Here is a 26,130-nt window from a genome sequence, read left to right on the forward strand (position 1 = left end):
TGTTAAGCTAGTAACACGGTTGTTAAGTGAACCTGGATTTCCCCATTGACTTTGCTTGTCAGAAGGTTCCGGGACTCTGCAACCATCATAAATATGAATCGGTTGCCAAGCGCCTGAATTTTGATCGTGTTGCCATGGAAATGCTGCAATAAGTGTGAAAAATAGTCATAAGTCACTTTTTCAGTGCCATTATAACTGTGAACATTGATTAAATGAACTGTTGTAAGTCGAGGACTACCTGCAAGCATGCACACCATTTTCGGCACGGGAGCCCCAAAAGGTTAGCCACCACTGGTATAGGGGTCTCCTGCTTCAGCAGGGGGATGGACTAGAAGACCTCCAAGGTCCCTTCCAACTCTGCTATTCTGTTATTTACTAAGGAAGTTAAATGGTCAAAGCAACTGTGTTCCTAACTTAACATCTGCAGTGATTCATTGAACAATGGTGGCCAGAAAGGTTGCAGAATGGGGCAAAACTCACTTAACAACCGTCTGGCTTAGTAATGGAAATATGGGGCTCAATTATGGTCATAAGTTGAGGACTACCCATCATGGCTTGGTTGTTTTATTTACGATCCTGAGAAATATGCTAAAAAACAGTAGACAGGATGGGTAGGGTTTCTTTTTCCTAACTATGTCTCCCTTGGTGATTGTCGGAGTTGGAGCTGCATGTATTTAATTCTAGGGGATTAAGGAAACCGAATACATTTCAAAGAGACCTTAAAGGTCATCTAGCTCAACCCCCCTGTGCTCAGTGCAACAGCATCTCTAAAGCATCTCTGAGAGATGATGAGATTCAAACTCTGATGGTGGCTTGCAGGTTTTTCCTGCAATAACCAGCTTGGCCTTACTGAACTCCTTTGAGAAAGGGGGGGGGGCACTATTTCCCATAATGTCCTTCAGAAGTTGCATTATGTCTTCCAGAAGGTTTTTTTTCCCCTCAACCTTTTCCAGAACCTCCTAATCTAATGGATGTCCATGAAATTGGACTGTGGTTCCTCAGGTTTGCCACTAGGTGGAAATATTATTTCACTTTTGTTTAAAGTGGTGCTGCTTAAACTGTAGAGTAGATGACACAGAGAGAGCTGTGGCATCTTTAACTCAGTTGTGTAAGCGTTTCCCCACCAAGTCTACTTTTTTTTGATTGGCAGAAATGGGTATTTGATGCAATGGACCTGGGAGGCCCTATTCCTTTGCTGATGTGTGCAACAAGCTTCTGTCTTAGATTCCCCATTTCTCTTTTGTTTCCGTTTATTTTTCTCTGTTATTGTCGTTCATCATACCAATAGCAATAGCACTTAGACTTATATACCGCTTCACGGTGCTTTCCAGCCTTACAGTCTTACAGAATCAGCCTATTTCCCCCAACGATCTGGGTCCTCATGTTATCTACCTTGGAAGCAGGGGAGGGATTTACCAGTTCGGCCTGGTTCGGTTGAATAGAATAGAATAGAATAGAATAGAATAGAATAGAATAGAATAGAATAGAATAGAATAGAATAGAATAGAATAGAATTCTTTATTGGCCAAGTGTGATTGGACACACAAGGAATTTGTCTTGGTGTAAATACTCTCAGTATACATAAAGAAAAGGTACATTCGTTAAGAATCAAGAATCATAACGTACAACACTTAATGATAGTCATAGGGTACAATCAACAATCAAATCATATCAACAATCAAAGCAACAAAGTTACAGTCCTACAATCACAAGTGGGAGGGGATCGGTGATAAGGAGTGATGAGAAGATTAACAGTAATAGTAGTGTACACTTTGTAAATAGTTGAACGGTGTTGAGGGAATTATTTGTTTAGCAGAGCGATGGCTTTCGGGGAAAAAACTGTTTTTGTGTCTAGTTGTTCTCCGTGGATCATCTGTGAGCAAACTGGTTTGCTCCGACGATCAGCTACTGGGCCCTCCTGCCCACCCTGGCTCTATACTAACCTTTGTTTCTTGGTTTTGAAGCTGAGCTGCTTCGTGCGGCACAGTGGATTGCCATGCGTCAGCTGTTGAACACACACAGAGAGTGCAGGATTGCAGGAGAAGGTCAGTAGTAAACCCTCTGCGTGTGCGCAAAGCACGCCCACCAAGAACCGGTGGTAAAAAAAAATTGAATCCCATCACTGCTCAGAAGGATGGAAGGCTGAGTCAACCTTCAGCCGGTCAGGATCAAACTACTGGCAGTTGGCAGTCGGCAGTCGGCAGTCAGTAGAAGTAGCCTGCAGTCTTGCATTCTAACCACTGCGCTACCATGGCTCATAATAGTGGTATTGTTCTCTGATGTACACATCATCCTTTATGATGTAGCAGAAGGAAACAAACATGCCTATTACAGTCCCTATTAATACAGATAGTCCTTGACTTACAACATTTTGCTTAATGACCGTTTGAAGTTACAATGGCACTGAAAAAAGTGACTTTTACGACCGTTTTTCACACTTATGACCATTGCAACATTCCCTCCCCCTCCACCCACGGTCAACGTGATTTACATTCAGATGCTTGACCACTGGCTCACATTTATGATGCTTTCCGTGTCCCGGGGGGGGGGGGTCATGTAATCTCCTTTTGCAACCTTCTGACAAGCAAAGTGGATGGGGAAGCCAGATTCACTTAACAACCAGGTGATTCATTTAATAACCACAGGGATTCACTTGAACGAATGTGGCAAGAAAAGTCACAAAACAACTTCGACTAACTCCGCTCGTCTATAAATATTAAAATCCTGGTGTTCTACTGGTTCACCTCATCTCTAAAACAGGTTAAATCGTGGTAATTGGACCAAAGTTTATTAAATGAGTTTTGTTACTCATCCAAGTAAGTTTGTGATGACCCGGGGCGTGGCACAAAGACAACACAGTTAGATAAGCAATAAGAGTCCCTTTATTATCTCCAGCTTTGCCCTCAATGTCCAGGTTACCTTCTGGCTGGAGAAAAACTCTCCTAGGAACAGCCTTTGAGTAGAAAATTCAGTTCAAAACAAGGTACACACAAACTGTAACTTAAAGTCCAAACAAGCCAAACTGAAATAATTAGTTTGGCAGGGCACGAGCAAGAATTTCAGGCTTGAAGGCATGGCAAAACTCATACAGTTTGGAAGACGCCAGGAACATAGATAAGCCATGAAAACACAGGATAAAGTCACGTTTGTTCCTAGCAGCCTGCCGCACGCAGCCTGCCTTTCTTATCAAGTGTCTTCCCAGCTGTAGCTAATGAAGGGAATCAGAGCCCTCTCCTCCCTCGTAAGCCATGCAACCCACATTGCTCTCTTCCATTCCTCCCTGTACGCCCTAGGATGAAGAGGGGGTAAGCCAGGGTCTTCCTTTGAACTCCCTCTCCCTTGTTCTACCTCTCCCCTGCTCTGCCCAGCCGGACTTTGCCCTTCCCCAGCTTCCTCCACGGCCAATGGAGCCACGCTCCTGATCCCTGTCAGCTGTTCATCTTCCTCCTCAGATTCAGACTCCAACAGGGGCATGACAAAGTTCTTCAGTCAAAATGAAAACTGTACTGTAAGTTAGGCAGAGAGTCGTTGGAATCTACTGGTGCACAGGAGTGGGATTCTCCCGGTTCGGACTAGTTTGGGTGAACCCCTAGCTCCCACGATCTGCTGGCAGTGTTTGCTCTGATAATCATGTGGGCCTGCCCACCCACCCCCTTGCACTTTACTTACCTATATTCCCTCAGCTGATTAGCACGGCAGAGTGGAATGCCACTCCTCAGCTGTGTTACTCCTCAGTAGTAACATAGCAGGTAAGTTTTTCCCAGAAAGCTGTTCATGTGCGTGCTAGCAAAGCACACAATCACCAAACCGGTTGTTACACTGGCTGCATCCCACCACTTCTGGCGTGCCTGAATTCCCATTTGCTTCTCCAGAATGAAGAAATGGCCCGCCAACTGGTAGAACTGGGTTTTCGAGGAAGTGGAGAAGTCCTGAAAAGGGAAGATTTCATCGCCAGGAAATTAGCTGCTGAAGCCTCCAGGATCTCAGAGAGACAACAGCAGAAGTAAGTGACCACTCGGTCCTAATGGACCATCCCAGAAGATGGGAAGAAGGGTAACGGAGGAGGAATGGATCTATCACTTAAAGGAGGGGTCTCCAAACTCGGCAACTTTAAGGCTTGTGGACTTCAACTCCCAGAATTCCTCAATCCAGGGGAATTCTGGGAGTTGAAGCCCACAAGTCTTCAAACCAAAGGTGCTTTTTCAAAAGGCAGCTTTTCCTTGAAAACGTTTCGCTTCTCGTCCAAGGAAGTGTCTTTGGTTCTTCACGGAAAAACAAAAGTCCAGTTGGCCATAGACATAAGTCTTAAAAGTTGCCAAGTTTAGAAGACCCCTGGATTAAAGCATAGCTGTCCAAAACTGAAGAGAGGGTGGGCATCATGAGGTCTTCTAGAAGAATTTGAAGACCCTTTTCCCCAGCCATGGTTTTCTCGCTGGGTTGAAGTGAATTCTCCAGTCGTGGAAATGATGGGAATGGAAGATCGGTTCATTTAAGGAGCACCTGGTTGGGAAAAGCCATCTTTATACAGTATATAAAATCTTTAAATCTATATATATAAAAATGAAAGACCACTCACGCATCATCACAAAATCTCCAGAACCGCAAAGCCTGCAAACTTGAAATTTGGCACATAAGTTCCTCTTGGCGTCTAGGTGCTCACTAAGAAAGGATTTTTCGAAATGACCATCAGAGCATTAGAATTTTGTATATTATTATTAACACGCTCTGATGCTAAGGAGTTCTTCCCCCCCATCCCCACCTGAAAAGAAATTTGTTCCAAAGGCAAAACACAAGCAGAGGAGAGGAGTTTCAGTTTCAGTTTTAGTTTCACAGCACCAAACAGTGGAGCTAAGCCACGCCCAGGCTCCTTGCTGTCTCCTTCTTGCTCACACAGCAAATACTGTTTCAGTTTCCAAACAGCCCTGAACTCTCTCACACACTGACAGGATGCTAGCCAGATGAATATTGATGGATGCTGGTAGGCAGAGGCAAAAAATTTTCCCCTTATTTTCCTCCCCAAAAACTAAGCCCGACCACATAGTTTCATAGAGAAGCATAGGTAAAGAGCTAGTAAATGTATATTTGTAACTCCTAATACATGTATTTAGTTAGAGGATTTCTAGCACAGCTAGAAATTATTTCCATTTCTGAAGGTCTATCGACAAGCTGGAGGATTCCATAAAAGGAAAGTGCTCTCCGTGAGGAAGACTACCTGTGAACACGTCTGCATGGAGGGTGTTGGTGGGGGGGGTCTTTCCTTTTTTTGGCCTTCCAGCTGCAGGCCAGGAATCTGACCATATTTCTCTGCTGGATACCCGGGGCAACATCCTTCCCCCTGAAGTGACACAGTGTGTGGCTTGCCTCTTTCCAAATTCAAACCTTTATTGTCAGAGTGCCACATGTGTACGATGAGATTGGCTGAACCTCCCTTCGTGCGCACACACTCAACACAATACAGCTCACAGCAAAAGACAGAAAATCCCCAACCCAGTGAATCCTACCAACTAACACTGATTGCACCGTCGTCCCACAAGTCACTATGCTGTTGTAAAGTTATTTTTCCATTCAGGAGTCTGATAGGCCATGGATAAAAACTGTTCTTCAGCCTGTTTTGGTGTGGCTGGCTAGGCTTCTATATCTCCTACCTGACGATAGGAGTATCAAGAAGTGGTGACCAGGGTGTGAGTCGTCCTTGAGGATTTTCCTCACTCTTCTAAGGTAACGGGCCCCAGCAATGTCATCTAGTGGTGTCAGGGGACAGCTCACGATGTTTTGGGCTGTGCTCACCACCTTCTGTAGTTGTTGTGGTTCGCCGGCAGCTGATGCGGACAGCAGCAGAATCAGACAGTGGTGAAGAACGGGGATCAGTCAGGGAGTCTGGAGAGGACTCGGACGAGCGTCCTGCGTCTGATGCAGGGATGGGGCCAGGACCATCTGGGAGTGGGGTGCTGCCTTCGGAGCCTTTGGAGTCTGGCAGCAGCGAGGCAGAGGAGCCAGGGGAGCCTGTTCCCAGTGCGCGTATGCGCAGAGCTGCTAGAAGGCAAGAGCAGCTGAAACAAAAGGGGCGACACTGGAGTAAGGCTGGGAGGTGATTGCTCCTCCCATAAGGGATAAAAGTCAGGCCAAGATGACGAAACCTTTGCAGGAAGCAAAATTATACAGGCAGTCCTTGATTTACAAACACAATTGGGGTTGGAACTTCCATCGTTAAGCAGCATGGTAGTTTATTTTATTTATATCAAATTTATTGGCAGCCCATTTTGCCACAGAGTAACTCTGAGGGGTAGTGAAGCACCTCTGATTTTACAGCGTTATTTGCTGGGATCATTCAAGGACTCCAGCTTCCCTGATCTACTTTACTCTAGAAAAAGACTCTAGAAAGAGTGCAGAGAAGAGCAACCAGGATGATTAAGAGACTAGAGACTAAAACATACGAAGAACAGTTACAGGAACTGGGCATGGATAGTGGAGAGAAGGACCAGGGGAGACATGATAGCAGCCTTCTAATATTTGAGGGGATGCCACAGAGAGGTGGGGGTCAAGCTATTTTCCAAAGCACCTGAAGACCAGACAAGGAATAATGGATGGAAACTGAAAAAGGAGAAATTCAACCTGGAAATAAGGAGATTATAAATAAGTGAGAACAATCAACCCATGAAACAGAAGTTGCCTTCAGAGGTTGTGGGAGCTTCATCACTGGAGGCTTTCAACAAGAGACTGGACTGCCATCTGTCAGAAATGGTGTAGAGTCTCCTGCTTGGGTAGAGGGTTGGACTGGATGACCTACAAGGTCCCTTCCAACTCTGTTAATCTAATCTAATCTTTGCTGGTCAGAAGCCGGTTGGGACAGTCACAAATGGCAATCGTGTGATCCTCCATGATCTTGCAACCATTCTAAACACATACCCGTTACCAAGATCACAGGACCTCAAGGAAGCTGCAGTGGTTGTAAGCGCAAGGATGAGTTGTAAACCACGTTTTCCAATACTGTTGTAGCAGAGGTGGTATTCAGCAGGTTCTGACCAGTTCTGGAGAACCGGTAGTGGAAATTTTGAGTAGTTCAGAGAACTGGTAAATACTACCTCTGACTGGAGATTTTACGGTATCTTTCCCCTGCCACGCCCACCAAGCCACGCCCACAGAACAGGTAGTAAAAAAAATTGAATGCCACCACTGCGTTGTAGCCTTGAACGGTTGTTAATTCAAGGGCGACTTGTAGCTTAGTTAGAATCAGCCATAGACCCCTGAATCAGTGGTGGGATTCAATTTTTTTTCCTGCCAGTTCTGTGGGCGTGGCTTGGTGGGTGTGGTTTGGTAGGTGTGGCAGGGGAAGGATACTGCAAAATCCCCATTCCCTCTCCACCCCACTAACCTGCTTTCCAGCTCCGTTCTCCTGTGCAGGGCAACCAAGGAAGACCCAACCAATCAGCTGGGACTCAATGGGAGGCGGAGTATAGATGGGGGCAGGGCCAGTCAGAGGTGGGATTTGCCGGTTCTCTGAACTACTCAAAATTTCCGCTATCGGTTCTCCAGAAGTGGTCAGAACCTGCTGAATACCACTTCTGCCCTGAATGGATTTTTGACACATTACTGCTTTTTTCCTGCTAACCACCCATCTTGCAAATCCAGATTCTTGGGTTCTGCGTTGGGGGATTTGTATTCCTCTTATTTTTTCTTTCTTTTTGGAAGTCTTACTTTGCTTAGACAGCTGTCCGACATATGGTGTCCCATTTGCTGTCAAATTTAAAGCGAAACTAGTTGGAGCAAAACATGGTTCACTTTTTCTTTATTCCCAGCTTTGCATAATCGACCAATGACCTCTGCCTTTCATATGCTTTTCTGGAAGATAATGAGAGGGAAAGTTGCAAATTCTCAACTGTCAAGGAATATTCTTTCATTTGAGCTCACAGTTTGTGGATTTTTTTGTTTTCCTATTTTGGTGTTAAACTCGCTTTTAAGAGATGAACATGCATTCCCTTGGCCGTTGCTGGTTTCCATATCTTCTAATCCTGGATTAGCCATTTGAATTCACTTCCTAATTTCTTGCCTCAAGAATGCTGGGACTGAAAGTTAAGAGGTTGTTGCATAGAATTGGTAAAGCGTTTCATAGAAGACAATTGGCCCCCTTGCTACAACTTGGCCCTCATCCTTTATTGGTTCCAGGAGGCGCGATGAGTACCACAAACCCTGAGCACCAAACAAATTTTTCCCATAGGCCACTGTGGTGCAGTGGTTAGAGTGCAGTACTGCAGGCTGCTTCTGCTGACTGCCGGCTGCCTGCAATTTGGCAGTTCGAATCTCACCAGGCTCAAGGTTGACTCGGCCTTCCATCCTTCCGAGGTGGGTAAAATGAGGATCCAGATTGTTGGGGGCAAGAGGCTGACTTTGTAAACCGCTCAGTGTGGGCTGTAAAGTACTGTGAAGCGGTATATAAGTCTAAGGGCTATCGGAATAAGGTAGTCATCAACTTATGACCAGCTGGTGACTTTCAGCCGGTCACGTTCTCTCACCCCAACCCACCTCACAGGGTTGTTGTGGGAAAAAAGAGGAAGAGGAAGGAGTATGGTTTATGTTTGCTGCCATGAAATTGGTTATCAATAATAAAGGAGGGATATTAATAAAATGAAATGCACAGCCCTATATCAGTGTTCCTCAACCTTTAAGATGCGTGGATTTGATCCCCACTGTTTGGATTGGTTTAAGGCTAGAAACCAGGGTTGGGATTCAAAATTTTTGTACTACCAGTTCTGTGGGCATGGCTTGGTGGGCATGGTGTGGCTTGGTGGGATGGCAGGGGAACGAGACTGTAAAATCCCCATTTTGTCCCCACTCCTGGAGGAAGGATACTGCAAAATCTCCATTCCCTCCTCATCCCACTAACCTGCTTTCCAGCTCCGTTCTCCTGTGCAGGGCAACAAAAGGAGACCCAGCCAATCAGCTGGGACTCAATGGGAGGCAGAGAATAGATGGGGGCGGGGCCAGTCAGAGGTGGGATTGGCCAGTTCTCCAAACTACTCAAAATTTCTGCTACTGGTTCTCCAGAACTGCTCAGAACCTGCTGAATACCACCTCTGCTGGAAACCAGTTGGCCATGAGTTCCAGTCCTGCCTTAGGCGTGAAACCAATTGAGTGGCTTTGGCCCCTCTCTCAGCCCTACGGAGGAGGCCAGGGCAATCCACTTCTAAAAAAATGTGCCAATAAATCTACATGGATTTATCCAGGCAAGTCCCTGTGTGTGAGTCAAGGCAGACTTTTTAGCAGAGGGAGAAATGTCCCCAAGCCAAGAGCCAAGTGCCCCACCTTGAAACCAACAGCTGTTGTGCTTCGGATGTTTGCTTCCCCAGCTGGTCACCCAAATAGAAAGACTCAGCAGAAGTTTTGAAAGAACCCTCTCCTGGGCAGTTGGCTGGCACGGGATCAGTCACCAGCTGAATCAGAAAAAAAAAAAAAGGTCACCCATCTCTTTTGCCTTTGCAACAAGCCTTCCCAGGCAGAGTCCTTGGCAAGTACGCCCAGCGCCAGGGTTTCAGCAAACTGCAACACGAATATCCAGGTGTTCGGCAGGCTTGTAGAAAAATGCAAGGATGTTGACATAAGAGAGTTGATTTATGAGTCCTGGGGCAGGGGGAAGCCAGCCACGCATCTTGCGTGTGTGTGTGTGCGCGCGCATGAGGGAGACAGGGAGAGAGAGATAGACAGACAGACAGACAGACAGACAGATACATAGATACATAGATGCAGAAGTATAGGTATAGGTAGATAGGTAGGTAGATGATAGATAGATAGATAGATAGATAGATAGATAGATAGATAGATAGATAGATAGATAGATAGATAGATAGATATAGATAGATAGACAGACAGACAGACAGACAGACAGATAGATAGATAGATAAATAGATAGATAGATAGATGCAGAGGTATAGGTAGATAGGTAGGTAGATGATAGATAGATAGATAGATAGATAGATAGATAGATGATAGATAGATAGATAGATAGATAGATAGATAGATAGATAGATAGATAGATAGATAGATAGATAGATGCAGAGGTATTGGTATAGGTAGGTAGGTAGGTAGGTAGGTCGGTAGATAGATAGATAGATAAGCATATTTATGAATAACTACTGTAACTACTGTTCTTTACAGAGTGTTTGGTTCAGTGGTGGGATTCAATTTTTTTTTTACTACCGGTTCTGTGGGCGTGGCTTGATGGGCGTGGCAGGGGAAGAATACTGTGAAATCTCCAGTCAGAGGTGGAATTTGCCAGTTTTCTGAACTACTCAAAATTTCTGCTACCGGTTCACTGTCTCCTGGTGATTGGTCCATAATCACCCAGCTGATGTTCATGGCTAAGGTGGGACTTTAACTCATGGTTTCCTCATTTCTAGCCTGCTGCCTTAACCACTAAACCTTTTAGTAGCAGTAAATGGGATGTTGTTTTTCTTAAAGATGTGTAGAGGAGTCTTGATATGGGGAAGTTAGATAAAACAACTTGATTTTGGGGGAAGGAAAAAACTACAAAAGAAATCTTCAAATGTTTGCCTTTTTATTGGTTCCTGACTATTCATCTGTAGCTTTCTGAAAGTGATCAGAGGAAGGGAATATGTCTTAAGTCCATGTCAAGAAATAGAGGAAAGTAAACTTAATTTTTTGTTTGCTATTTATGTCATATAGTTGAGGGTAATCTTCAGTTGGTAGCATTCTCACACACATTAACCCATACCCACCCACACAACAAATCCAACAAATAGAAAATACTACTTTAAATAACACACTGAGAGCTATGAACCCTTTTCGATGACTCAAAATGTTCTTGTCCTTAACATGTTTACCTTAATATATGATTAGGTCCATTTTTTTTGAAAGCCCCAGGTGTGTTTGTGTAGCTTTTCAATCAGCACAAGTGAACTGGTTACAATAATGCAAATGTTTTTGCACCTGGAAAGGGGCAGCGATAACCAACTTTCTCAGTGCTAAAAATAAATATTCTCTCTCTGTCTCTGCTTCAGCTTTATAGTTCTGAATGGTTTGGTGGAAAATGCCTTGGGAATAAAAGAATTTATCTCAATAGGTCTTGCAAATATATGTGTGTGTGTGTATATACACTGCTCAAAAGAACAAAGGGAACACAAAAAGAAGACATCCTAGATCTGAATGAATGAAATATTCTTATTAAATACTTTGTTCATTACATAGTTGAATGTGCTGACAACAAATTCACACAAAAATTATCAATGGAAATCAAATTTAGCAACCCATGGAGGTCTGGATTTGGAGTTACACTCAAAATTAAAGTGGAAAAAACACTACAGGCTGATCCAACTTTGATGTAATGTCCTTAAAACAAGTCAGAATGAGGCTCAGTAGTGTGTGTGGCCTCCACGTGCCTGTATGACCTCCCTACAATGCCTGGGCATGCTCCTGATGAGGTGGTGGATGGTCTCCTAAGGGATCTCCTCCCACACCTGGACTAAAGCATCCCCCAACTCCTGGACAGTATGTGGTGCAACGTGGCATTGGTGGATGGAGTGAGACATGATGTCCCAGATGTGCTCAATTGGATTCAGGTCTGAGGAACGGGCGGGCCAGTCCATAGCATCAATGCCTTCATCTTGCAGGAACTGCTGACACACTCCAGCCACATGAGGTCTAGCATTGTCGTGCATTAGAGGAACCCAGGGCCAACCGCACCAGCATATGGTCTCACAAGGGGTCTGAGGATCTCATCTTGGTACCTAATGGCAGTCAGGCTACCTCTGGCAAGCACATGGAGAGCTGTGCGGCCCCCTAAAGAAATGCCACTCCACACCATTACTGACCCACTGCCAAACCGGTCATGTTGGAGGATGTTGCAGGTAGCACAATGTTCTCCACGGCATCTCCAGACCCTGTCACGTCTGTCACATGTGCTCAGTGTGAACCTGCTTTCATCTGTGAAGAGCACAGGACGCCAGTGGCGAATTTGCCAATCTTGGTGTTCTCTGGCAAATGCCAAACATCCTGCACAATGTTGAGCTGTAAGCACAACCCCCACCTGTGGATGTTGGGCCCTCATGCCACCCTCATGGAGTCTGTTTCTGACCATTTGAGCAGCCATATGCACACTTGTGGCCTGCTGGAGGTCATTTTTCAGGGCTCTGGCAGTGCTCCTCCTGTCCCTCCTTGCACAAAGGCGGAGGTAGTGGTCCTGATGCTGGATTGTTGCCCTCCTACGGCCTCCTCCACGTCTCCTGATGTACTGGCCTGTCTCCTGGTAGCACCTCCATACTCTGGACACTACACTGACAGACACAGCAAACTTTCTTGCCACAGCTCACATTGATGTGCCATCCTGGATGAGCTGCACTACCTGAGCCACTTGTGTGGGTTGTAGACTCTGTCTCATGCTACCACTAGAGTGAAAGCACCACCAGCATTCAATAGTGACCAAACCATCAGCCAGAAAGCATAGAACTGAGAAGTGGTCTGTGGTCACCACCTGCAGAACCACTCCTTTATTGGGGATGTCTTGCTAACTGCCTATGCTTTCCACCTGTTGTCTATTCCATTTGTACAACAGCATATGAAATTGATTGTCAATCAATGTTGCTACCTAAGTGGACAGTTTGATTTCACAGAAGTTTGATTAATTTGGAGCTACATTGTGTTGTTTAAGTGTTCCCTTTATTTTTTTGAGCAGTGTGTGTGTGTGTGTGTGTGTGTGTGTGTGTGTGTGTGTGTATGTATGTGTGTATATATATATATATATATATATATATATATATATATATATATATATATATATATATATATATTCTTAAGTTTTCCGGTACTTTACATGTATGGCATTCGGCTTTGTTCGGGTATTTTCCCACGTCATTGTAGTTGTTCTTTTAAAGTTGTAGCAACGTTTCAGCAGAATCTCATCTGCCATCATCAGGCTTCTGTATAGTGTTTGTGAGTCAGACTTTTACAGTGGTTTCAGATTTAAATTTGGGGCAGCCTATTGCTGTGCCAGAATGGTTTTTTCTTCATCCTGATTGGTTGAGAGTCTTGGTCTGTGTTTATTGGTCTCGGAGTTTGCTGTGTTCTGCTTGATTGGTGTCTCTAATATCTTCTGTCTGTTTTTTGGCTCTTTTTGTATCTTGATTGGCTGGCAGCATTGTGTTACTTTATTGGAGGCCTTTAGTGCAGCTTGGCTTCGGGTAAATGGATGGCTATCATTAGTTAGGAAGCTGGGTTTCAGTTCAAGAGCCAAAAAACAGACAGAAGATATTAGCAACACCAATCAAGCAGAACACAGCAAACTCCAAGACCAATAAACACAGACCAAGACTCTCAACCAATCAGGATGAAGAAAAAATCATTCTGGCACAGCAATAGGCTGCCCCAAATTCAAATCTGAAACCACTGTAAAAGCCTGACTCACAGATGAACACTATACAGAAGCCTGATGATGGCAGATGAGATTCTGCTGAAATGTCACTACAACTTTAAAAGCACAACTACTATGACGTGGGAAAATACCCGAACAAAGCTGAATGCCATACATGTAAGTACCCGCGAAAACTTAAGAAATATATATATATATATATATATATATATATATATATATATATATATATATGTATGTATGTATGTATGTATGTATGTATGTATGTATGTATGTATGTATGTTTGTTTTCTGAGGTTTTCGCGGGTATTTGTATGTGGATCTTTGGTTATTCGGGTTTTCTCCCGCGTAAAATTGGAAGTATCTAGGCGACGTTTCGATGAAGTCTCATTCATCATCTTCAGGCTTGTGTCATCGGCTTTGTGCTTACGCGGGAGAAAAGCCGAATAACCAAAGATACACACACACACATATATTCATAGATTTTCACGGGTACAGGTATGCAGGTCTTGGCATGTTCAGGTCTTTTCCCATGTAAGATTGAGAGCATCTTGGCAACGTTTTGACGAGGTCCCATTCACCATCTTTAGGCTGGTGCTTTCGGCTTCGTGCTTGTTGCGAGCAAAGTGTTAAGTTTGGGAAATAATGGAGACCAGATATCTGACCAGTGACTTTAATAATCTTTAATAACTCTTTAATAATCGTAAATAGAACAGAACAGAGCAAGGCTATGGGCAACAGCAACCCTTTTATAGGGTTATCTGCTACCTTATTAACCAATGACATGTGCAATAAGTTCAAACTTATAACCAATGAGAAGGGTCAAAATAGTGGCCAATCAGGGACTACTTATGGACCAATCCCTAGTTGTTGTATAAGGGCCAATCAGGTGTGCAGGTTTCCAAACCCTGATTTGCATTTATGCTAGTAACTTTTATTGATTCACAACACCCCTCCCCCTTGGGTTCCGTTTGAGGGGAGCTGTAATAAAATCCTCAAGATAGACAGGCCGTTTGGTCTGTCTGGATGATTTCCGTGGCTCCACCGGTTTTGGTCTAAGGTCCGGTTCCGGTGGAGCGTTTGGATGATCTTTATTAAATTCAGTTTCGCTGCACGGTGATTCCGTGCTGCTTCCACTGTGGTTGTCTCTGCTACTCCGTGTTTCTTCGGGGTTTTGCAGTTCGGTTTCCCCGTATTAAAGTTCCCTGAAAAATTCAACTCCCTCCCGCTTCAAGTTCCGGTGTTCCGCTGGGCCGTAGGGTTTCCGTTGGCCCGCTATTTGTCATATCAAAGTCAATTTCCTCGATATTTCCTCCCCTTGAGTTGGTGAACCCGGGAGTCATGGGTGCTGGGTGGTAATCTCGATCGGAGTTGGTCTATGTGGCGTTCCACACCCTCCCATCGTCCGTTAGCAGGCGGTAAGATCTAGGCCCGGTAAGGTGGGTAACGGTTGCGGGTATCCATAACGGGTCGCCGGAAAAGTTTTTGGCAAAGATTAAATCGCCTACCTTAAATTCCCGGCATTTGCTGCTGGAGCCGAAGGGCTTTTCCGGTGCGAATGCGGGGTGGAGCCGGTCAAGGTGCGATCGTAGTTTCCGCCCCATAAGAAGTTCAGCGGGCGTTTTGTTGGTCACGCTGTGGGGCGTGATGTGCTGCAACAAGAGAATTCGATTGATTTTCTCGTCGATGTTGCCAAATTCCATTTTGTGAAGGGTCTTTTTTACAAATTGTACCATGCGTTCTGCACGTCCATTCGCCGCAGGGTGCGCGGGCGAGGTTAGCGCATGGCGGATGCCTCGATCAGCAAGAAATTGTTCAAAGGGTAATGCAGTAAACTGTGGGCCGTTGTCCGAGACCAACACGTCCGGAAACCCGTGTGTGGCAAATAGTCTGTTTAATTTATTGATGACTGAGTCCGTTGTAGTTGTATTCATTCGATGAATCTCGAGCCAGTTTGAATAGGCGTCGACAGTAATAAGGAAAGTGTGTCCTTTGGTAGGCCCCGCAAAGTCAATATGAATACGGGACCAAGGTCCCCTCGGAGTTTCCCATTCGGTTGGGCTTGCTTTAGGCAAGTTGCTGACGTCCTGGCAACGTTGACAAGTAGCGACCCAGGCCTCGATTCTTTTGTCGATTCCCGGCCACCAAGCGTAGCTGCGTGCGAGTGCTTTCATCTGCACGATACCCGGATGTCCCTCATGCAATACCGCCAAAACAGTTTGTTGCAATTTGCCAGGGATTACGACTCGATCGCCCCACAAGATACAGCCTTTTTGGGAAAACAGTTCGGTTTGGCGGGCTTTGAAAGGCGCCCATTCCGGTGCTATTTGGTCCGTCGGCCACCCCCGTTCAACCCAGCGCAGGATGTGTTGCAGAACTGGGTCGCGTTTTGTTTCAAAGGCAATGTCTCTAGCCGTCAATGGCGGTGCATGTAGAGCTTCGATCTGTAGTGTTGAGATGGTTGGGGCTGGATCTACAACAGAGTCTGGGAGCGGTGTTCTGCTCAATGCATCAGCGTGGAGAATTGATTTCCCCGGGCGATGTTGCAAGGTGTAGTTGTAGGCCGCCAAGAATTCAGACCAACGGGTCATTCTGGGGGACAATATATACGGGGTTGGTTTATTACCCGCAATGATCCCCAGTAGCGGTTTATGATCAGTAATTATCGTAAACGCACGGCCATAAACATATTCATGAAATCTTTTAACTGCAGCCACAATAGCTAAAGCTTCCTTGTCCAGCTGACTATAATTTCTTTCAGCTTTAGCTAGGGTTCGCGAAAAAAACGCGATGGGGGCTTCCGCTCCATTTGGTAATACGTGGGCCAGAATTGCCCCAACCCCAAAAGGTGATGCGTCACACGTGATAGTGAGCGGAAGAGTCTCGTTGTACTGCATAAGTACAGAATCAGAAGTTAGCAATTTCTTTACTTGTTGGAAAGCACATTGTTCCCGTTGTCCCCAAACCCACGTTGCTTTTTTGTCTAATAGTCTATGCAATGGTTCTGCTACCGTTGCTTTGTGGGGTAAAAAGACATTATAGAAATTGATAAGTCCAAGGAACGCCTGTAGGTCTGCCTTGTTCCTTGGAGTGGGGGCCTTTTAATCGCCCTTAATTTGTCTTCGGTGGGATGGATTCCTTGGCTGTCCAGGAGGTATCCCAAAAATTCTACTTTTTCGGTACATAACTGGCATTTATCTTTTTTAACTCTGAGGCCTGCGCTTTGGAATCTTCGTAAAACCTCTCTGAGTCGCTTTTCTAGGATGTCTTTGTTAGGGGCGGTGATGAGTACATCGTCGAAATATGGTACGACCCCTCTGATCCCTTGTAACAACCTTTCCATTAAACTCTGAAAGATTCCGGGGGCAACGCTTACCCCGAACTGGAGCCGGTTGCATTTAAATGCGCCCCTATGCATTACGATAGTTTGCGCTTCTGCCGTGGTAGGATCTACAGGCAATTGTTGATACGCCTGGGCTAGATCTAGTTTAGCGAAAACTTTCCCGCCACCCAGGGAATGGAGCAAGTGTTGCACTACCGGCACTGGATATGCACTTTGCTGTAGTGCGTGGTTTAAGGTGGCCCGGTAGTCTACGCAAATTCTCAGTGACCCATCAGGCTTGATAGGCGTCACTATAGGGGTTTCCCAGCGGGCGTGGTCGGTGGGTTCCAGCATGCCCTGCGCTATTAGCTTATCGAGTTGTTCGTCGATTTTAGGCTTCAAGGCGAATGGCACCCGACGTGGCTTAAGGCGGATGGGTGCTATCTCAGGGGTCAAGTTAAACGAGATTAGGGTCCCCTTGTACTTGCCTAGTCCGTTCGCGAAAACGTCTTGGAATTCTTGCACGAGTGCCTCCTCCCAATCGTTGCTCTCGGCTCGGTGGACTCCGGCTACAGTAATTCCGAGCGGCCTGAACCATTGAAGGCCTAAAGACTAGGCCTGTCGCGGTCCACGACAGTCAGTGGCAGAGCGACGGTACGGTCCTTGAAAGAGATCTGGAATCTGCGGGACCCAACGACGGGAATTCGGTTGCCCTGATAGTCTTTGAGTATAACCCTTTGAGGGTTAAGGTCTTGGCGGCGAATCGTTGGAATGAGCTGTTGGAGCGTTTTCCACGACACCATCGAGAGGGAAGATCCCGAGTCTACCTCCATCACGCAAGGTTTGTTTTCGATGGCGACCTTTACTCGGATTTTCCCGGCATCAAGGGATGTAGCGTGGCCAATGGTGATTGTTTGGTGGTCTCTTCCCGCCTGGTTTCTTCACGCTTGGTGGAAGTGGTGGACGGCTTGTTTCTGTAGGAGTGGTTTCCCCATTGGTGGTTCAGTTTTTCTCGGTGTGTGCTGAAGAATCCTGAAGATAGGCATTTGGCCTGTCGGGGTTTGGAGTTTTGTGTGCTTCTGCAAACCTTTGCGATGTGACCTCGTCTCCCGCAATTTCGGCAGAGTGCGTCGATGAATTTGCAGCTGGATCGTGGATGATTCACCCCACATCCTGCACACGGTCGGAATGAGGGTTGTGTGAACTGGTCTCGTTCCGTTCGGAGTCGGTTGACCTCTTCCTCATCGCTTTCTGATGGGGATTCTAGGTCTTCGTGGTGAGTCGATACCGGGTGTCTCTCTGAGCGAGGCGAGGTATCATTGACGAGTTTACGTAGCGGTGCGTTGGTGCGGCGCATTCGGGCTGCCGACTTCTTGGTCGCCTCCGCTGCCGAGGCTTCTTTAAGGGCATCGTTGAAGCTGATGTCCCCCTTAGCCATAATTTTGCTCTGGATCGTGCCGTCTTCTAGGCCCAGAACCAGGCGGTCCCGGAGGGCTTCTTCTAAGTCGGTGAATCCGCAGAGGCCTCCAAGGTTGCGGAGGTCCGCGATGTAATTGGCAAGGCTTTCGCCCTTCCGTTGGTCCCTCTGGTAATATTCGTGTCTTCTGACTAAGGTTGGCACGGTGGGCGCGTAGTGAGCCCGTAGTAAGGGCTCGAGGACATCCCAGTCCATCTCTTTTACCTCTGCTGGCTTGGCAAGTGACTTAGCCATTTTAAACACGGTAGGCCCGCAGTGAGTTAGAAAGATAGCTCTTTTTTTGCCGGTTGTTGCATCTTTCAAATTGTTGGTCTCCAGAAACATCTGGAACCGGTCCATGTATGCCTCCCAGTCTTCGGTTTCTGGGTTGAATGGAGCGGGTGGTACGGCACCGCTGGCCATGTTGCCGTTGATGGTGCGTGTTCGACCACGTGCTCTGTTGGTTGCTCTGTAACTCAGTCAGCTCTTCGGTCTCCGTATCCCACCTTCGTCGCCAGTGTTAAGTTTGGGAAATAATGGAGACCAGACATCTGACCAGTGACTTCAGCTCTTTAATAATCGTAAATAGAACAGAACAGAGCAAGGCTATGGGCAACAGCAACCCTTTTATAGGGTTATCTGCTACCTTATTAACCAATGACATGTGCAATAAGTTCAAACTTATAACCAATGAGAAGTGTCAAAATAGTGGCCAATCAGGGACTACTTATGGACCAATCCCTAGTTGTTGTATAAGGGCCAATCAGGTGTGCAGGTTTCCAAACCCTGATTTGCATTTATGCTAGTAACTTTTATTGATTCACAACACAAAGCATGATCGGAGCTGCCATTACTCAGGTTGTTACAACACAGGAGGCTGATAGACACACAGCCAATACCTCAGCCACACATGTTCTTACGAAAAAGCCAGCCAATCTGCAAACATCAACTCCATCAACCAATCAAGAAATGACAACACAGCCAACCTCCCCACCAGTATATAGGGAGACAGCAGCTCCGATCATGCTTTGCTCGCATAAGCACAAAGCCGAAAGCACCAGCCTGAAGATGGCGAGTGGGACCTTGTCGAAACGTTGCCAATCTTACACGGGAAAAGACCTGAACACGCCAAGACCTGCACATACATACATACATACATACATACATAAATACATACATACATACATACATACATACATACATACACATATATATGTTTTCTTAAGTTTTTGCAGGTACTTACATGTATGGTATTCCTCTTTGTTTGGGTATTTTCCCACGTCATTATAGTTGTGCTTTTAAAGTTGTAGCAATGTTTCGGCAGAATCTCATCTGCCATCATCAGGCTTCTGTATTGTGTTCATCAGACGAACACAATACAGAAGCCTGATGATGGCAGATGAGATTCCGACAAAACATTGCTACAACTTTAAAAGCACAACTATAATGACGTGGGAAAATACCCGAACAAAGATGAATACCATACATATACATACATACATACATACATACATACATACATACATACATACATACATACATTGCTTTTGGAAATGCAAAGAACAATAGCAGTGGGAGCAGTGCGTAGGCCTGTGTACATTGGTGTAATAGCTTTTTAACAAGTTATTCCACAACTTAGAAAGCAAAGGTCTTCCTGTAATTGTATATAAAAATACTGAAAATGAAGCAACACCCTCCGAGTGTTTGGGAGAAGACAAAGTTGAAAAATCTAGACAGATGGCAGTTGAATCTAATCAGCAATATACTGTAGAATGAAGGATGAAATAGAAAATGCATGTTTCTTTTGAGATAAAACAAAATTTAGTATAGACAGATAGCAATAGCACTTAGAGTTATATAGCGCTCAGAGAGGGCTTTGCTGCTTTCTCTAATCGGTTTATAGAGTCAACGTTTTGGCCCCAACAATCGGGGTCCTCATTTTACCAACCTTGGAGAGATGGAAGGCTGAGTCAATCTTGAGCCGGTCAGGATTGAACTACCTGCAATACTGCATTCTAACCACTGTGCACCATGGAAGGAAGGGAGGGAGGAAGGAAGGAAGGAAGGAAAACAGCTATAGCAATAGCACTTAGACTTATTAGACTTCACAGTGCTTTACAGCCCTCTCTAAACAGTTTAGAGAGTCGGCCTCTTGCCCCCAACAATCTGGGTCCTCATTTTATCCACCTCAGAAGGAGGGAAGGCTGAGTCAACCTTGAGCCAGTCAGGATTGAACTCCTGGCTGCAGGCAGAATTACCCTACTATTTTGCATTTTACAGGTAAATTATTTTCCTTTTCAAGATATTTCACCAAGCGCTGCTGTGGGAGAGAAAACCGTGATCTTAAATTGAAATTCAGAGCAGGCTTAAACATCAGACATTATTTTTTAGATCTCTAACACCAGGGCTGGTTTGCTACCGGTTCGCCCCGGTTCACAGGAACCGGTAGCTAATATTATCATTTTTAATTACCGGTTCAGCAAACTGGTAAATCCCACCCCTGGCTGGCCCTGTCAACCCGGCCCCTCCCTTCCCAGGAGTCCTCTTTTTGGATGCCAGGTAAGTACAGAGCCCACGTGGAGGCTCGGAGAGGGCAAAAAATGGACCTCCTAGAAGTTCCCGAAGGCCAGAAACAGGCCCATTTTTGCCCTCCTGGAGGCTGAAGGCAAAAACATCCCCCCCACCATGGTACAGGAGGCTGACTAGGCCACACCCACCATGGCCACGCCCACCCAGCAACTGAGCAGAGAAACAGTCGCTGAAATTTTTGAAGCCCACTCCTGTCTAACACAGAAGCATAGGCCTTGTTGCTGAAACCTCAGTGGGGATTTCTCTTTATCAAACCATTTATTTAATTAGCAAAGTGTTTACTAGCTTTCTTTGACCTCCCATTGCCAGTCCTCTGTGGTAGGTAAGGCCAGGAAACAGACACCGTGAGGATTACTGGTACACTAGTTTGTTGTTATAAGGCAGGAGGACCTGACAACTTTAAGATTTGTGGACTTCAACTCCCAGAATTCCCCAGTCAGCATGGGGAAATCTCTCAGAATGGCTGGCTGAGGGATTCTGGGAGTTGAAGTCCACAGGTCTTCAGAATGGCCATGGTTGTTAAGCTGTGATTCATTTAACAACCATGGCCAAAAAAAAAAGGTTTTAAAATTAGGTGCCATTCACTTACCAACCACCTTGCTTAACAATGGAAATTTAACAGGTTAACAGAGTTGGAAGGGACCTTGTAGGTCATCTAGTCCAACCCCCTCACCTAGGCAGGAGCCCCCATACCATTTCTGACAGATGGCAGTCCAATTTCTTCTTGAAAGCCCCCAGTGATGAAGCTCCCACAACTTCCAAGGGCAACTTCTGTTCCATGGGTTGATTGTTCTCAGTGTCAGAAAATTTCTCCTTATTTCCAGGTTGAATCTCTCCTTGTTCAGTTTCCATCCATTAATCCTTGTCTGACCTTCAGGTGCTTTGGAAAACAGCTTGACCTCTTCCTCTCTCTGGTAGTCCCTCAGATATTGGACCACTGCTATCATGTCTCCCTTGGTCCTTCTCTTCACTAGACTAGCCAAGCCTAGTTCCTGCAACTGTTCTTCATATGTTTTAGCCTCCAGTCCCCTGATCCTCCTAGTTGCTCTTCTCTACACTCTTTCTAGAGTCTCAACATCTTTTTTATAGTGTGGTGACCAAAACTGGATGCAGTACTCTAGGTATGGTCTTACTAAGGCTTTGTAGAGTGGTATTAGTACCTCCCTTGATCTTGATTGTATCCCTCCATTAATGCAGTTTAGGATTGCATTGGCTTTTTTGACTGCCGCTGCACACTGCTGGCTCATATTTAATTGATTGTCCACTAAGACTCCAAGAATTCTGGCCCCAATTGTGGTCGTAATTCGAGGACTACCCATACTGGTGCACAACATAATCCTTTCCTTGTTTTTAACAGCTAGCAGAGCTGGTGCTGAAACCTGCAGTTAAATAAATAAGGGAAGCAAAGAGGAGTGCCAAGGTTTATAATACGAGATGAAGCTAAGGGAAGCGTTCAGTTTGCCATCCAGCACAATGACCTTACACATGTCTCTGTGTGTCTCACCCATCTGTCCAATTTCCAAATGAGTTACTGGAAGTGCGTTCCAGATTCTCTCCAAGGCAGGTGTGCTTAATGGCAGAGCTGTCTGCTCCAAGAGAGCACCTGTGGCAATCCAGGCAAACCAAAACATGAAAACGCCGCAGGTTATTGCAGCCATGCCCACCTGGTTCTGCATTACTGTGAGAGCCTTGTTTTACCAAAAGGGAGGAGAAAAAAATAATAATAATGAAGTCCTTCACTTTTGCCAGAACGGGTCATTTTGTCTCAAAGGTGTTGAAGCTGGTTTGGTACCTTTTAATCCCCAAGCTGAATCCGTGGTGGCTTGGATGTCTCCTGATACCTGTTTTAATACCTACTAGTTTTCTTAAAACAATAAATATCTGTTTTAAAAAAAATCCTGGAAAGAGAAGGTGCTGTGAAACAAAGCATCAGCCTGAAGAATTATTTATATATGTGTGTGTATGTATGTATGTATGTATATATGTATGTATGGTATTCAGCTTTGTTCAGGTATTTTCCCACGTCATTATAGTTGTGCTTTTAAAGTTGTAGCAACGTTTCGGCAGAATCTCATCTGCCATCATCAGGCTTCTGTATTGTGTTCGTCTGTGAGTCAGGCTTTTACAGTTGTTTCAGTTTTAAATTTGGGGCTAGCCTACTGCTGTGCCAGAATGGTTTTTTCTTCATCCTGATTGGTTGGGAGTCTTGGTCTGTGTTTACTGGTCTTGGAGTTTGCTGTGTTCTGCTTGATTGGTGTTTCTAATATCTTCTGTCTGTTTTGTGGCTTTTTTTGTGTCTTGATTGGCTGGCAACATTGTGTTTCCTGTATTGGAGGCTTTTAGTGCAGCTTGGCTCCAAGTAAATGGACGGATATCATTTATTAGGAAGCTAGGTTTCATCTGGGTGCCTGGTTGGGGTGTGTTTGAGCTGGAGGTATCGGGGGGATCTGTTTGTGCCCAGGTGTTTGCCTGGCTAGTGGTGTGGAGATTTTTTTGTTTGTGAGTGCAGGCTTCCAAATAATTGACAGACTGGTGGAATCATCTCTTCTATTCATGCTTTCAGGTCTTTTTTCAATCTCTATGGCTTCTCTGATAATTCTGTGGCTGGGGTTTTCTATAGTGGCTAGGGTTTTGATGCCATTGAAGTTGATGCTATGACCTGTGGCTTTCATGTGTTGGACTAGTGAGGAAGTGTGTTCCAGCTTCTTTACTGCATTTTTGTGTTCATCCAAGTGGGTACTAATTCTTCTATTGGTCTGTCCAATGTATGTGGCAGGGCATGATGCACAGGGGACTTCATATATGCCTTGGTTTTCCAGGTCAATTTTATCTTTGGGGTTTCTTAGGATGGCTGCTATTTTTCTGTCTGTTTTGAAGGCAGTCTTGATGTGATGCCTGTGTAGTATCTTACTGATTTTGTCTGTAGTACCTCTTATGTAGGGCAGGACAGCTGTTCCATAGGTCTGTTCATCTTCTAGGTCTCCATTATGTCCCAGTGTGTTTTTGTGGATCAAGCCGGTGATTTTGCTTTTGTGGAAGCCGTTGGCTGTCAGTACTTTAGTCAGGGTGCATAGTTCAGTCTTTATGTGTGTCTTGTCTGCCAGGCGTTTGGTTCTGGCGATTAGTGTTTTGGCCACGGAGTTTATCTGTGCTGGGTGGTGGTGGGATTGGGCATTGAGGTAGCGGTTGGTATGTGTTTTCTTCTGGTATATGGTGTGTCCTAGTGTGCCATCTGTTTTTTTGTAGATTAGTACATCTAGGAATGGTAGTTGTTTGTTTGTTTCCGTTTCCATGGTGAACTTGATTTTGGGGTGTGTGCTGTTTAGGTGTGTTAGGAAATTGTTTAGGTTTTCTTTTCCATGGGGCCAAATCACAAATGTGTCATCGATGTATCTTAACCATAGTTTGGGTTTGTGGGTGGCATTAGCCAGGGCTCTGGATTCGAATTCTTCCATGAACAGGTTTGCAATGACGGGTGACAGTGGTGATCCCATAGGGGCTCCTTCAATTTGCTTGTATCTTTGTCCTTTGTATATGAAATATGTGTTGGTTAAGCAGTGTTCTGTTGGTTCCATGAGGTGTTTAGCTGGTTGGTATTTATTTTTGATGATTTCAAGAGTTTCTTTTATCGGGACTTGAGTGAACAGTGAAACCACGTCGAAACTTACAAGCAGATCTTCTTGTTCCCATTTTACAGGCCTCTACAGTTACTAAGTGAAACACTGCAGTTGTAAAGTTAGTAACACGGTCGTTAAGTGACTCTGGCCCTTTCCCCATGGACTCGGTTGTGAAAAGGTCACAAAAGTTGATCACGTAACCCCGGGGACACTGCAACCATCATAAATATGAGACCAGTTGCCACGCATCTGAATTTTGATCACGTGACCACGGGCAATGCTGCAACGGTCGTAAGCATGAAAAAACGGTCATAGATCACTTTTTTCCCCCAGTGCCATTGTAACTTCAAACGGTCACTAAATGAACTGTTGTAAGTCGAGGACTACCTGTATTGTCTTGCATTGTGGGGCTAGACCCATGATGGCAAACCTATGGCACACACATGCCGGAAGTGGCAAGCAGAGCCATTTTTGCTGGCAGGCAAGAGGTTGCCCGGAACAGACCCACTGTGCATGCGCACGTTCCCCGTGCCAGTCAGCTGATTATTGGACATCTGCCATGCATGCGCAGGGGGAGACACATGCATAGGAGACATGCATGCATGCAGGGAGCCGTGTGCACATGCGCAGAGGCGTGCGGTGTGTGTGTGGGGTCATGCACGCATGCGCAGGGGGGCGCATGCACATTGCATTATGGGTACAGGCACGCATGCAATGAGGAAGAGGTTAGCCATCACTGGACTAGACTGAACTCTGCATTTTCTGGAAAACATTCATTGCACTCTTAGCAATGCCCTTTGCAAATGGTTTTTGGTTAAGGGTTGCCTCAGCAGCCCCTCCTTGCAAATTCAGTGAGTTGTTTTCCCCAAGGATTTTATTACCTCGGGTGTACTTCCAATTGGAGGGATGCTGTGGGCAAGCTTGCAATTGATTAAAAGCTGCTCTTTTTTATGCACCTGCCCCCTCCCACCCCCCTCCAAGGATTTCAAAGGTAGGGAACATGCCAGTGGAGAGGGAAAAAAAGCATGCAGAGAGCCACCCTCCCTCCCTACCCCCACCCCACTGACATGGTTGTAAAATTAATTTCCTCCTTAGGGGAAATCAAGTGAAATGGCATATAAACAATTCTCCAAAACAGTTGAACTGCATCTCCAGTGGTGCAGGTGTTCAAAAAAAAATCAAGGATGTTTATCAGTGGATTCCGGGAGCTGCCAAGGAAGTGAGATGCAAATCCTTTTGGAAACTCTTTTATTTATTTATTTTTTGGTTTTGTTTTGTTTTGAAAAGTCACCAGTTCGAATCGCTCACCAAGTCTAAACAAACACAAAACTAGGCTTCGTTTCCCGACTGACTATTAGGAGGGCACTGCATCCTTTCCAACTTTTCTGCCTTCAGCCCTTTATGAAATAAGTTTTCATTTGCATATTGCATCCTTTAAAGTTTATTTTTTTACAAGTCATGGCATGTCGTGATAAGCCATAGGATTAAAATAAACAAACAAAGAAAAAAGATAGCATGGGCCAAAAGTTTTGGGCATAACATTGAGTTAGAGGAGTGGGAAAAAATATGGAATATAAATTATAAGATAACAAAATCGGCGGCCTATAAAGATAATCAACACAAAATGTTTTACTGCTGGCACGTGGCGCCCACAAGATTGGCTAAGATTTACCCTAATTTAGATCCAAAATGTTGGAAATGCAGACAAAAACAAGGTACCTATTATCACACATGGTGGTTATGCCCTGAAGCGAAAAAATACTGGAAGAAA

The 26,130-nt window shown here is 45.2% G+C and overlaps 1 protein-coding gene across 2 annotated transcripts in view; it reads left to right on the plus strand.

Moving 5' to 3' along the window:
* CFAP299 (cilia and flagella associated protein 299) overlaps positions 1 to 26,130 on the plus strand; it is a 320,900-nt gene that overhangs the window by 9,001 nt on the left and 285,769 nt on the right. For both annotated transcript variants that reach the window (XM_087962764.1, XM_026676450.2), the window contains exon 2: positions 3,873 to 4,003. In XM_087962764.1, coding sequence (XP_087818890.1) covers positions 3,873 to 4,003 — 131 coding nt within the window. The remainder of the gene's footprint in view (positions 1 to 3,872; positions 4,004 to 26,130) is intronic.

This window comes from Notechis scutatus, chromosome 4 (assembly GCF_049901735.1).
Source record: "Notechis scutatus isolate UNSWTSFEM ecotype Mainland chromosome 4, rNotScu1.2, whole genome shotgun sequence".
Taxonomy (NCBI): domain Eukaryota; kingdom Metazoa; phylum Chordata; class Lepidosauria; order Squamata; family Elapidae; genus Notechis; species Notechis scutatus.